Source organism: Cucurbita pepo, chromosome 14, assembly GCF_057944985.1.
Source record: "Cucurbita pepo subsp. pepo isolate OVF chromosome 14, ASM5794498v1, whole genome shotgun sequence".
In the NCBI taxonomy this organism is placed as follows: domain Eukaryota; kingdom Viridiplantae; phylum Streptophyta; class Magnoliopsida; order Cucurbitales; family Cucurbitaceae; genus Cucurbita; species Cucurbita pepo.
In genome coordinates this window covers 7118975-7132065 of record NC_141811.1, presented here as the reverse complement: position 1 = coordinate 7132065, position 13091 = coordinate 7118975, and the positions used below count along the sequence as shown (strand labels likewise).

At 35.0% G+C, this 13091-nt stretch overlaps 2 protein-coding genes across 2 annotated transcripts; one reads left to right on the top strand and one right to left on the bottom strand.

The window, feature by feature from the left end:
* Positions 1 to 695: 695 nt before the first annotated feature.
* LOC111783812 (gibberellin 2-beta-dioxygenase 8) lies at positions 696 to 5444 on the bottom strand. Its single transcript, XM_023664653.2, has 3 exons — positions 4931 to 5444; positions 2259 to 2580; positions 696 to 1092 (listed from the first exon to the last, which is right to left on the bottom strand). The coding sequence occupies exons 1-3, from the start codon at positions 5398 to 5400 to the stop codon at positions 835 to 837; spliced, it is 1050 nt and encodes a 349-aa protein (XP_023520421.2). The 5' UTR covers positions 5401 to 5444; the 3' UTR covers positions 696 to 834.
* A 6519-nt stretch (positions 5445 to 11963) lies between these two features.
* LOC147789424 (uncharacterized) lies at positions 11964 to 12753 on the top strand. The gene is made up of 2 exons (XM_087117590.1): positions 11964 to 12019; positions 12102 to 12753. Exons 1-2 carry the CDS (start codon positions 11964 to 11966, stop codon positions 12751 to 12753), a joined length of 708 nt encoding a protein of 235 aa, XP_086973716.1.
* Positions 12754 to 13091: the final 338 nt, after the last annotated feature.

The following is a 13091-nucleotide window of genomic DNA, read 5'->3' as shown; positions in this document are numbered from 1 at the left end:
TGATTTTGAGTATATAATCATCAACAAAACTCACATCAACTTAACCTTTTTGTTTTGGTCTATCAGGTTTTTCCCTTTTCAAATCAGCCACAAGCTGTTAGAAACAGCATCAGTCGGTGAATCCTATGATATACTTGTTCCTATCATCTAAGATCACGTGTAAGCAGTTCAATTATTTGGCCATTCGTATGATTTACAAAGTATAACGACTAAATTGTGTTAGATTCTGGAACTTAATATTTACTTACGAGTTCAGTTTGTTAGAATTACTCAACAACACATACATTCGATCAAAATGAACGCAAAGAACAGACAGATAAAATTAAATGAGAAATATTGGTTAAAAGTTTGATGACTTATTCGAGTAGGAATGAAGAAAAAAAAATATCCACTCATTATATATGGTTTCAATTAAATATAGCTTTCAAAGATTTAAATCAAATATTTACCAAATATCTATTGTACTAAATATCTACGAGAGGCCTCATATCCAAACACAGTTTATTTCAGAGTTAGAGAAAATTTAATAGTTACATAATTTTTTTTTTATCTATTTTTCTACGTAATTTTTAGAATGAATAATCTTATCGGTAACTATACGAAACTATTAATATATAAATCCTTAGTTGTGGAGTTTTCCATCTTGGTATTACCACGTATATATCTGCTTACATTAATGGACAGAGATTTTCAAGTAGACAACAACATTATAATACAGGATAAGCTTGAAACGATATATTCGATACAAAACACACCCAAATATAAGCCTCCTACTTGGATTATTTTTGTATGATGGCTAGGTAGAGCCCCTAGAATAGACATTAGACACTTAAGTCATTGACCCAAATGAGGCAACATGTTGTGCAAGAAGAACCTTGGAAGCCCTACTTTGTTGCCTGTTTTCTCTACATCTTTTTCTATTTGTTGTCTGTACTCTCTGTAGCTGAATTGCCTGTAAATGCTTGGCTTTGTGCAACTCTCAATCATCACATCATCAGATGGGCTATAGAAATATGCGAATGAAAATCTTTCTACTGCTTCAGAAGCAACCACTCTGTGTTTGAGGCTCCTAAATGCATCATTGCTCACAACCTGCATCACGTTTTCAGCAAAGATGACTCTCCTAAGAAAGGTTGGTGCTGTGTTTATGTTGTTTCTTTTCCTATATTCTTGAGAGGAATCAATGTTCAAATTTGGATCTTATAACCTTACAATTTGGTTGATTGAAATCATATATGAAGCGTATAGAAGATCTTATTCTAGACTGGACAAGTACGTAGAGATTCTCAAGGGAGTTAAGAACATCTCCATTGGTATGAAACCTTTTCGGGAAACTAAAAATAAAAGCAAGGAGAGTTTTTGCTCAAAGTGGATAATATCATGCTATTGTGGATGGTCATGGTTCCTAACATGATATCAGAGTCATGCCCTTAACTTAGCAATGTTAATAGAATCCTCATATGTCGAACAAAGAATTTATAAGTCTCGAACGTGGCTAATGACTTAAGTGTCAAACAAATGGAATATTTTGTTTGAGGGCTCTAGAGAAGGAGTTGAGTCTCGATAAAGTACAGATTGTTCGAGAGCTCCAAAAATATCAGGGGAAGGGAGGATGGCTAAAAATTATTGGGAGGAGTAGTTTCATATTGACTAATTAAGAGAAAAATGGTAGATTTATAAGTAAGGAACACAAATTCTATTAGTACGAGACATTTTGAAGAAACAAAAAACAAACAAATCTATGAGAACTTTTAATCAAAGTAGATAATATGATACTATTGTGGATAATCATGATTCTTAATACAATAAACATCCCCAAACAAGACATAAGTGTAGGGCTTAAAATCATTACAAATCTATCTTTAAATGATTTTGTTACTTTATAGTCTTTTCTTTCTTAAAACCAAGTATGTTTTCCTAACAATTTGTTCTTTTGGCTTTTAAAAAGCTCAACAACTCTTTCAAAGCTATCAATCAACTCGAGTATAATTCAAATGATTTGTGATATTAACTACAAATAGATCTCTTTAATCGTACATTTTGAATTTAAATGTTTCACTTAAAAAAACCTAACCACTGAAATCATTTCGAACAATTAAACTACTACTAAACCGAAATAATGGATCCATTTAATGTTATATATATATTTTTAACACTCTAAAAACCTTCTAATTTCCTATCTATGAACAGCATCCAAACCCAAAATCTCAGAAAAGTTGAGATGAAAAAAAAGGGGGAAGAGAGAGAAAAGTGAGGACCTGAAATAAGTCACCGATGTTGACAAGCAAAGCTTTTGGGTTTGGTTTAACAGCAAACCATTTTCCATCTTTCATGAGCTGCAGCCCACTGACTTGAGCTTGGTAGAGTATTGTGAGATAATCGCTATCTGTGTGAGGAATGAGGCCATAGACTTGAGATGCAAATGGGCAAGGTGGGTATCTATTCAATCGAAAGCTGCTCCTTCCTTTCTCACACCTTTCCTTGAAATAGCTCGCTTTTATGCCCAAACTTTGCCCTAAAATCTCCGCTATGCTCTCTGCTAACCTCCCAAACTTCTTCACCACTGCTTCCATTGTGGGTCTGTCAAGTAATGTGAAGCACACAAAAAGATGAGGAAAAATGGGAACTCTTTCTTTTTGTCATGTTATTGCCAAACAAACCATATCTTCTGAGGAGCAATAATGGAAGAAAAGAAGAGGAGTAAGAGCCAAAAAAATGAATGTTTTGAGCTCCAAAATGAAGATAAGATAAGGGAGGGAGGGTGTGCCCCCACGGGGCTAACAAACGTGTTCATGTGATGCTCATGTGATGGGGTGATGTCAAACTAAGAGTATTCATGCACTCCCTGGTGCTGTGGAAGCACCCCTCGCAGGTACTTCACATGCCCTTTCAGCCCATGTGGGGTACCCTACAAACATATTATCTATGTGTGTATATGCTTCTTCACCTCCCCACACTGACCCATCTCATCCACCCAATAAACCTCTACTCGTGCGTAATTGAAGAGAGAGAAAAACAAGTACTACACAAATATTTCAAATTTCGTTCCTTTTTAGTTACTCTAATAAACCATCCAATTTGCAAATCTCTAAATCACTTAATACCAACAAATTTGGTAAGGACCCAGATCCACGGCTAGCGGGTTTTCCTTTTCGGACTTCCCCTCTAGGCTTTAAAACGCGTCTTCTAGGGGAAGGTTTTCACTTGCTTATAAAGAGTGTTTTGTTCTCCTCCCCAACCAATGTGGGACATCACAATCCACCCCTCTTCGGGCCCAGTGACCTTACTAGCACACCGCCTCGTGTCTACCCCTTTGGAGAATAGCGAGAAGGCTGGCACATCGTCCGGTGTCTGGCTCTGATACCATTTGTAACAACCCAGATCCACCGCTAGCAGATATTGTCCTCTTTAGGCTTTCCCTTTCGGGCTCCCTCTCAAGGTTTTAAAACGCGTCTCCTAAGGGAAGGTTTCCACTCGCTTATAAAGGGTGTTTTATTCTCCTCCCCCAACCAATGTGAGACATCACACATTTATAGTTATATTTTAACAAATTTAGTGAATAACTTGTCATGCTCAAATTTCGATTGAATTGAGGAACGAAAATAGTCAATTTTAAAAGTATAGGGACCTATAATTTACATTTTGAAACTACAAACAAAAACAAATCCATGTCGAAGATTTATGAACAAAAACAAAAGTTGAAAGTATAGAGACTAAAACATATTTAAACGAAAATTTATTTCAGTACAAGGTGTTTTGATTTGTTATCTTAAACAGCGTATAGGAGTTCAAACGTATTACTTTTAAAGATCAGTTCAAACTTATCGAATAAAAAGACAAGAACAATAATGAAAACTTTTCAAATCCAAAACCAAAAATAAAAAAATAAAAAAATACATTTTGTAATTAATGTTTTTGTAATTCAAAATGAGCTGTATGGAGGTACTTTTCTTGTGTTGGTACTTGCATGAAGACATTGAATTCAAAACCAGGGAAGCAAGTGAAAAAGGTGAAAAACAATGAGAACACACAGATATTTATTTACTTTTTTTGAAGTAAAAGTAGTCTCTTCTCTGATAATATACCACAAGTAAAAGCCATCCAAAGACTTTGAGGCATTCATTTTCTAATACTCACTTTTGAGATTGGACACATTCTCATCTTTTAGGGTTTACATTAACCCTGGTTTTGTAGAACATTCAAGAGTTTATAAGACATTTGGTCCCTAATCTCTTTATGGGTTAATTTCAATACAAAATCTAAAGCATTAACGCTAAACTCTTACATTTTAAAAGTTTATAAGACTAAATTATTACAAATCTAACTACAAACAAAATTTTAGAGACTAAATTTTCGATTTAACGAAGGTTTAGAGACCAAATTTTTTTTTTTTTCACCCAAACAATACTCAAAATTTACCTAGAATACTCATATTAACAAATATACAACACATTTATAGGCTTTTTCTCCCAATTGTTTGTGTGTACCCACATACTTCTTCATGATGCCAATAACTTGATATTGTATTACTACAGAATCTTGTGCTTTTAGCCACATATTTTTTCTTCTTCATAATGCCCTATTCTATATATATATATATATATATATATATATATATATATATATATATATATATATATATATTATAGAATCTTGTACTTGAACTTAGATTAAAGAGTTAAGAGCCCTTAATTGTGTAATTTAACTTAATGATTAAGCCTAATCTAACTCTTCTTCTTTGTGGCACAAGAGGAGGAGATTTCCAAGCTAACTTTCACACTTAATTAAGAAAAACCCTAATCTTAGATTGATTATGCGTTTGTTTTTAATGATATAAACAAGAAAAAATTTGAAAATTAAAAAATTTAGAAGAAGAAGAATCCATAATGAAAGTAGAAAGGTAAAATTGAAAGAATTAGGATGGTTATACCTGAGGGTGACATGCTCCTCCAAGTTTGAAACCTCCAAAACAGCCATTTGAAAAGCTTCAGACCAAGAGATTTGACTTGGAGACATGGCCACTGGGTTACCCCATCGGTAAGTTCCAGCCAAATTAAGAACATTGCTCAAACTTTTCTTTGCAAATGGTTGATTGAACACTTTTTTTTGCTCGTACATCATGCCCTTCAATACCCTCTCTGGAACCCCATGATTGAGCACTTGAAAAAAACCCCAATTCCTAGCAGCTTCAACCATCTCACTTATGCACTTCTCCCTCTCTGAATTCCCCATTTTTAGAAGCCCTAAATCAATCACTGGTAGCTCTTCTTCTTCCTCACATTCCTCCACTACTTCCCTCTCTTCTTCTTCCCCTACCCATCTCCCATTTTTACTCTCACTTTCCTCCTTCATCAGCGCATAGTACCTTACTTGTAATGGTGGTTCAATTTCCATACTCATATTTCTCACCTCCTCTTTTAACCAAGGATGGAATACAAGGCATTGGTTCCAACCAAATGATCTCTTTTATAAAGCCCATCAAGTTTGGAGCCATTATTATATTATTATGCTGTGAATCTAAATTTGTGTAAAGGGTGGAATCATAAATTTAGATTTTGTGATTGAAAATTCTATGGCTGAGTGAAGAACACGCGTTTGAGTGTGTCATCAGAGAAAAAAAAAAAAAAAAATTGTGCAAGAGAGAAGAACGTACTTCAAATGGTTAGACAAATTATGAACAGATATATGTTTGTCAAAAAAGAGCCAATCTCGCCATATCCGAACTCGGGTTTTCTTTTAATTTTGTTCACCAAAATGTACGGCCTAACCAAACTTGATACCAATTTGCAAGACATAATGCAAATTACAAGACCAAAATGACTATTGGGATACCCAAAGGCCTTTTACTCGTACACCCCTCACGATATAAAAACGATATGAGATGACAAGTTCGAGAATGTATTTGACATTTAATTTATGATTGATATTTGGTTAAATGTTTGGATGGAAAATTGAGGCATTAAGGTTGAAATGTAGAAGTCGGCAATGAATTATGCACTATTCCATCGATATTTTAGTGGAAATCTGATTGTGTGGAAGTCGGCACATTTAAGTTTGATGTGAAGTGAGAATATGCATGGATACATAGGTAGGCCTCAACCGACCCTAAAAGAAAACAAATGATAATAATAACAATGTTTGTGAAAAGGTACCCATCTTTTTCCAATGTCCATCATCTCAAAAAGTTATCGAAATTCTTCCCAACTGTGGAATGCCCATGTCGGCTTCCAAATAAAACAAAACAAAATAAATTTCCTCTTTAATTGCTAAAGATAAGACAACAGTAAACAAATCAATCATGGTAAAAAATCGAAACGAAAACAATACAAAACATATATTTTTCAAGTTATCTGCAAACAAAGAACTGGAACGAGATACAAAAGTGTATAAATTACAACCCATAAAAATATAGACTATATTGATGTCTCAGGTCGACACCCCTCTATGATAGTGTAGCTCTCAATCACCTCAAAGAGAAAGGAATGAGTATCAAATTCCTAATAGATTTTCATGAGGTTTTTTCTCTAATCTTTAGGAAGTTTGGTCTTAATCCTCGGGAACTTATGCGTAGGTGTTGAAGTTCCTAAAACAACCATCATGATGAGTCAATACCTGTGTAGTCCCATTTTTACTCACAGTAAAAGTACTCACCCTAACATCTAGGTGTATAGCAATACCAGTGTAACTAAAAAAAGAAAAAGGAAAAAAAATAAATAAATAAATAAAATAATAAGTAAATAATAATTAGAAAAAAAAAAAATGATGGATTCTCTCTCCACCTTTCCCAAATATCTCCTCAACACTTTCTACAACAGCAAATGATCTGCAAAAACAAAGAAACAAAACAGAAACAAAAAAAAATGGCGATTTTGGGAAGGAAAAATTAGGAGAAAGAAACAAAGGAAAGATAGCAGATTTTGGGAGAGAAAAATTGGAAATGACCTTCACTACAACCAGATTTAATATGAAGGGAAAAAGATAGAAAAATTATTAGTAATTTAGATCTCTCCTTCTTTTATTGCAAGAGATAGAAAAGTTATCTTACCTCTCTTTTTCAATTATTTAGATTTTTAGATATCTCATGTAAAATCAAAATTGATTGAAAATGGCTTTTGTCGCATCTAAATTGGATCATCATTTTAGGAGAGAGAAAAAATCATAATTGATTGATGGATAGACATTTTTACTAAAGAAAATTAGAATAGATTGAAAATGACTTCCCTAATTGGATAGTCATTTAGGAAAGAGAAGAAAACTGAATAGATTTAAAAGAGCTTCGATGATAGTCATTTTTAGGAAAGAGAACAAAACAGAATAAATTGAAAATTGTTATGTTAATTGGATAGTCATGTTAGGAAAGACAGAATAAATTGAAAATTGTTATGTTAATTGGATAGTCATGTTAGGAAAGAGAGGAAAACAAAATTGATTGAAAATTGTTTTATAATTGCATAGTCATTTGTAGGAAAGAAACAAAAATACAAAGAGAAGAGAAACAAAGTGGTACACAGAGAGAAAGAAAATGGAATATGTGAGAAATTATTATTATTTGTACCTAGAGAATATTATATTATAACAAACTATAGTTGGATTGAATGATTCAAGCAGCCTGAAATAATATTGACATATTTTCAATTTAAGTTTTACTATCCAACAAAAATTTAGAAACAATGAAAACGTAGAATTCAATTTTTACTAAGACCGTTTTAGAGCCGTACTTTTCATTGTTAGTTGGATTATTAATTAAAATGTGAAATACTAACGAAAGGTGACAAACGGTGCGATATGAAGCGAACTCCAACAAACTTTGGAGCAGCTCTCGAGGAACGGGAGCTTACGTTAATTAAATTAGGGAATACTTCGGCTAAGGCCAACAAGGTAAGTGACCTTACTATTGGATAGGCTAAAGATTGTTTGAATTATAATGATGTATGAGTATGACGTTGTGTTGTGATGTATGTTAAATGTACGTTATTTATGTTTGATGCATGACGTACATGTTATATTTGATGCACTTAATGGCTTCTATGATGAGTATGATGTATGCATGACGATGTTATTAACATGATGATATTTTCCATGTTGAACATGCCTTATGATGTTGTTTGCCATATTGCATCATGTCATTAGATCGACATAGGACACAAACCTAAGAGTATGAAAATGATATTAATGTAAATATCCACGAGCACGTGTTACATAGTGTAACCAAGAGATGAGGCTAGTGGGTTGTGTCAGAAGAGATGTATATTTGGACTTAGAGAGACCTCATGCATATTGTATGTTCATAAGCATGGGCTACTTCCCCTAGAGATGATGAGTGCGGACGCGCACCGTATGATGAGCTCGAATGCGCACAGGTGCGAATGCACACAGATGAGGGTGTTCATGAGGCGCATGACACTATGGGGTTCCGCTGACCTCCGGACGTCGCTACAGATTAACTTGACCAGAGGGTCCAGGGGGTGTGCGAGCGCCCTGGGGATTCACACTCGCACGTGTGAGTCGTGTGTAGGGAAGTACTACACATCCAATTTATCAGAGATTGGAGGCCACCCTTAAAGATGATTAGAGATAGGTCCCTAATTCATGATTGCATGTGTTTGCATTAGTATGGCCCCTATAGTGGGGTCACTTAATGAGGCCGTGTGCCATATTGTTTTTCAGGTAAAGACAAGGCGCATATGTACGGTTCATGGCGGCATCGTGATCAGAGACTGTGGTGCGTGCATAGAATAGTTGCATATTTAAATTCCTAGTCTTAGTTAGGATAGGATGGTCCACAATACATCTAGATCCGTCAACAAATGGTGCACAATACATCAATGCAAATAGCTCCACATTCTGCAGGTTAAATTTCTAAATCAAAGACTCCTTAAAATAAGGCCAGTCGAGATGAAGGAGTAGTGGTAGGAGCAGTGGTAGGAGATGTTGGACAGGGGTTCTTACAACCTAGCATCTCGTGGAGAGTCACTATACTCTTTATCAAGAAGAAGGATGGTTCTGTGAGATTGTGTATAGACTACTGAAAGTTGAAAGTTGAATAGGGTAACCATCAAGATTAAGTATCTACGATTTGTTTCAGCAGTTGCAAGAAGGTAGTTGAAACTAGTTAAAGATTATAACATTGGGATTCTTTACCATCTAGGTAAAGTAAATGTAACGGTCAATGTCTTGATGCTATGAAACTCTTGGGATTTGATCTAAAAACTTTGTTGGAAAACAAGACGTTTAGATTTAAATTATCTAAGAATCAAGAATGGATTACCTTGAAGATCAAAATCAAGAGTAAGGAAAATTCTTTTATGAATTTGTGATTCGAATCATTTTACGAGAGGTTTGATCAACATCACTCGAATAATTCCATATTAAAATGGTTAGATAATGATAGAATATAGTAACCTATGTGAGTACAATATATCTTTAACCCTTATTAAAATTAACAAAAATTAAAATTAAAATTAAAATAATGCAATAAAATGTAGTCGAGTCTATGGACTAAGTTCCATAAATTGAACTATCTCCTCCACCCTCTTCTAAATAACCCTAAGCATAGTAGTCATGGTTGTATTAATAACCTCAGTTTAACCATCCATTTATTGATGGCAAGTAGTTGAGTATTTAGTTCTAAAATTATCTCACAGAATACGCCAAAAAGATCGTTTAAAGATTTAACTTCCCATTCACAAACTATGTTTTTAGGAATGGAATGCAATCGTACAAACTTTTCCAATGAACAAATCAACAATATGTTTTGTATGATCAATTTTGTGACAAGGAATAAAATGAGTCATTTTACTAAATCGATCCGCTGCCACGAATATGATATCAATATATTTTCTTGTTTAAGGTAAGCCTAAAACAAAATCCATTGATATAGCAATCCAATGACAATTAGGAACCGGTGTAGAGAATATAAACCATGTAGTTGAACCCTAGACTTGCTTATTTACATGCTAAATGTCACAACCACACTCTTGTGACAGCGAGACATAGATTATCCGACACTTGTTCTAACTCGATGAAAGAGTGAATCGTGTGAAAACCAAACTTTACAGACAATCATGACGTATGATCGAGCCTCGAGTCACATTTTACAGAAAATATTTTATAAAACGTGAGCGAGGAAATGTGTTAAAAGATATTCGAGAGAAAGAAATGTTATAGGCTAAAAGAAAATATGCAACAACCACAACTTTGATAGCATATAATCAGGGTAGGAAAAATTGACGACTAGCCATATCCCCTATAATACATTTTAGGGGTATTACAGCCCACGCAGATGTTACATGATTTTGGTGAACGATCATACACCTCCATATTGACATGGCACGAATAGTAAAGACTTCACTATACATGAAACCAAGTAAAAGAGGTTTGGAAGGGTATAAATCCTGCAACAACACCCTCTAGACAAGTATGATCGGGACATTCTACACGTCGCCACATGCAACATGACTTTTACAAGCATGATGGTGACATTTTCCACTCAATTGATTAACGTCTTTGTCAACCAACTCTTCATGAACTCAATGATGTAGGATGAGGCTGACTTCAGGTTTTTCGATGTACTTCCAGCTAATCTCGAGATTGAAGAGTTTTTTCAATGTACCAGAAATTGCTGAAAATTACTTCTCGATTTGTAATCTCTTCGTGTCTTCTCTATTGAATTCTCTCATACTTTCTTTGTTGTGGAATTCTTCTTCGTGGCATGAGGTCGTACCACCTCCTTATGCCTGGTGTCTTCCTAATCTGGTGTCTTCCTAATCAGGATAGTAATGTTTCAAGTTATTCACGTGGACAATAAGGTTAGTTTGCATCCATGAGAGTAATTGAATCATATATCATGCCTTCCCAACCTTCTAAATGACTTTGACTAGTCTATAGGATTTTTGCACCAGTCAATGGTTTTTGTTGCTTTAAAATTGGAGCTGATCTGACCTCAACTTGATCAAAACTCTTTCTCCACTTTGGAACCGTCATAGCTGACACTTCCAACTGGTCCTTCTCTTCATATGTCTGAATGGTCTACTCAAGTAAACATGAGTTACTTCAAAAGTTTGTCTCCATCTCACCCCTTTAGTGGAGGTGTTGGTTTGGGTCTCTCCCTAGCATTCGAGTGATCACTAACAAGAATCTTTGTGGGTCTAATGGACTTGACTTTCAACAAGTCATTTAGATATTTGTGAAATTCAGCTAGCTTGAGTTGTATGATAAACATCTATGGTAGGTAATCTTTCCCCCGACATAGAATCAATCTTTTAATCTATCTACCTAGGTAGAGATAAATCGTTTGTCTAACCTTGTTAAAGATCACGTATTTGTTTAGATTGTTGTCAGTTAGTATCTGATTAAATCTCGTTATAGTTTCCCGTTGATTTAGTTTTGAGTTTATTTAGTTTTGATTTGATTTAGTTTTGATTTGTTTACTAGTTTGTTACCAGATTTTCTACCGATTTTTCTACAGAAATTTAGGTAGATTTTTAATATCTTTTTATATTTTCTGTATATATATAGAGCCTTCTGGCTCTTTATAATACAATCTTCTCATCAACCATTCAATCACTCACTCTTTTCACTAACAATTGGTATTATAGCCGTCTTCTTAAAGGATCTAGGAGATCAAAATGGAAGGAGAATCCAGTTTTTCAGCTGTTGCACCACTCGTCTTCGATGGAGACAATTATCAAATGTGGGCAGATCGTATGGAGACTTATCTGGAAGCTTTAGATCTTTGAGAAGTAATAGAAGAGGATTACGAGGTCCCTCCACTTCCAGCAAATTCTACTGTAGCACAAATCAAAGTACAGAAGGAAAAGAAGACAAGAAAATCAAAGGCAAAAGCTTGCCTATTTGCAGCTGTATCTCAAATGATCTTCATGCGAATAATGTCCCTCAAAACAGCAAAGGAAATCTAGGATTACCTCAGGGCTGAATATGAAGAAGATGAGAGGTTTCGTGGAATGAAGGTCCTGAATTTGATTAGGAATTTTGAGTTGCAGAACATGAAGAAGTCGGAGTCAGTGAAAAGAGTACTCTGACAGACTTCTCAGCATTGCCAACAAGGTGAGATTGCTTGGTTATGTGTTAAATGATTCTAGGATCGTTGAAAAGCTACTGGTCACTATTCCAGAGAAGTTTAAAGCCATCATTACTACTCTGGAAAACACCAAAGACCTGTCAAAGATTTCTCTTATAGAGCTCTTAAATGCTTTACAAGCACAACAGCAAAGGAGGTCTATGAGGCAAGAAGGGGTGATTGAATGTGCCTTACCTGTTAAGCATCAAGACAACAACAGTTATAAAAACAAGAAAATTTTCAAAAACCAATCAACGAATGGAGATTCATCTGCCAATTGTCAGAAGACAAAAGGAGGAGGTTCCAAAAAATTCTATCCACCTTGCCGCCATTGTGAGAAGAAAGGTCATCCACCATACAAGTGTTGGAGAAGACCTAACGCCAAATGCAATCAACTTGGACATAAAGCTGTGATCTGCAAAATCAAAGGTCAGGTGAAAGTAGATGCACAGGTAATTGATCAAGAAGAAAAAGATCAATTGTTTGTGATCACTTGTTTCTCAGACAAAAAATCAAGCGAGAGCTGGTTGATTGACAGTGGGTGCACAAATCATATGACATATGACAAGGAGTTTTTTGAGGAATTAAGAGACACTGAAGTCAAGAGAGTGAGGATTGACAATGGTGAACACTTAGAAGTCAAGGGAAAAGACACAGTAGCTCTAACAAGCTAGGAAGGTACAAAGTTTATTCCAGATGTTTTATTTGTACCTAAAATTGATCAAAATCTTGAAGTGTTGGTCAGTTACTTGATAAGGGCTATAAGGTGTTGTTTGAGAATAAGCAGTACTTGATTAGAGATGCTAGTAGCAAAGACTTGTTCAATGTCAAAATGAAAGGAAAAACTTTGCTCTAAATCAGATGGAGAAAGAGCAGATGGCCTTTATATCCAGAGTTAGTGCCACTGAGATTTGACACAAAAGACTTGGGCACTTTTATCATTGAGGTTTGCTTCAGATGCAGTCAAAGAAGCTGGTGATGACTCGCTGACATTGATGATGACATGCCTCCT

What these genes read in the sequence shown, in the direction of transcription:
- LOC111783812 (XM_023664653.2), bottom strand. Translation starts at nt 5,400, where the DNA reads ATGAGTATGGAAATTGAACCACCATTACAAGTAAGGTACTATGCGCTG. An exon ending in GAGGAGCATGTCACCCTCAG is followed by an intron (nt 2,581 to 4,930) that starts GTATAACCATCC and finishes ATTACTTGACAG; the next exon opens with ACCCACAATGGAAGCAGTGG. An exon ending in ACATCGGTGACTTATTTCAG is followed by an intron (nt 1,093 to 2,258) that starts GTCCTCACTTTT and finishes AACGTGATGCAG; the next exon opens with GTTGTGAGCAATGATGCATT.
- LOC147789424 (XM_087117590.1), top strand. Translation starts at nt 11,964, where the DNA reads ATGAAGGTCCTGAATTTGATTAGGAATTTTGAGTTGCAGAACATGAAG. An exon ending in CAGAACATGAAGAAGTCGGA is followed by an intron (nt 12,020 to 12,101) that starts GTCAGTGAAAAG and finishes AAATGATTCTAG; the next exon opens with GATCGTTGAAAAGCTACTGG.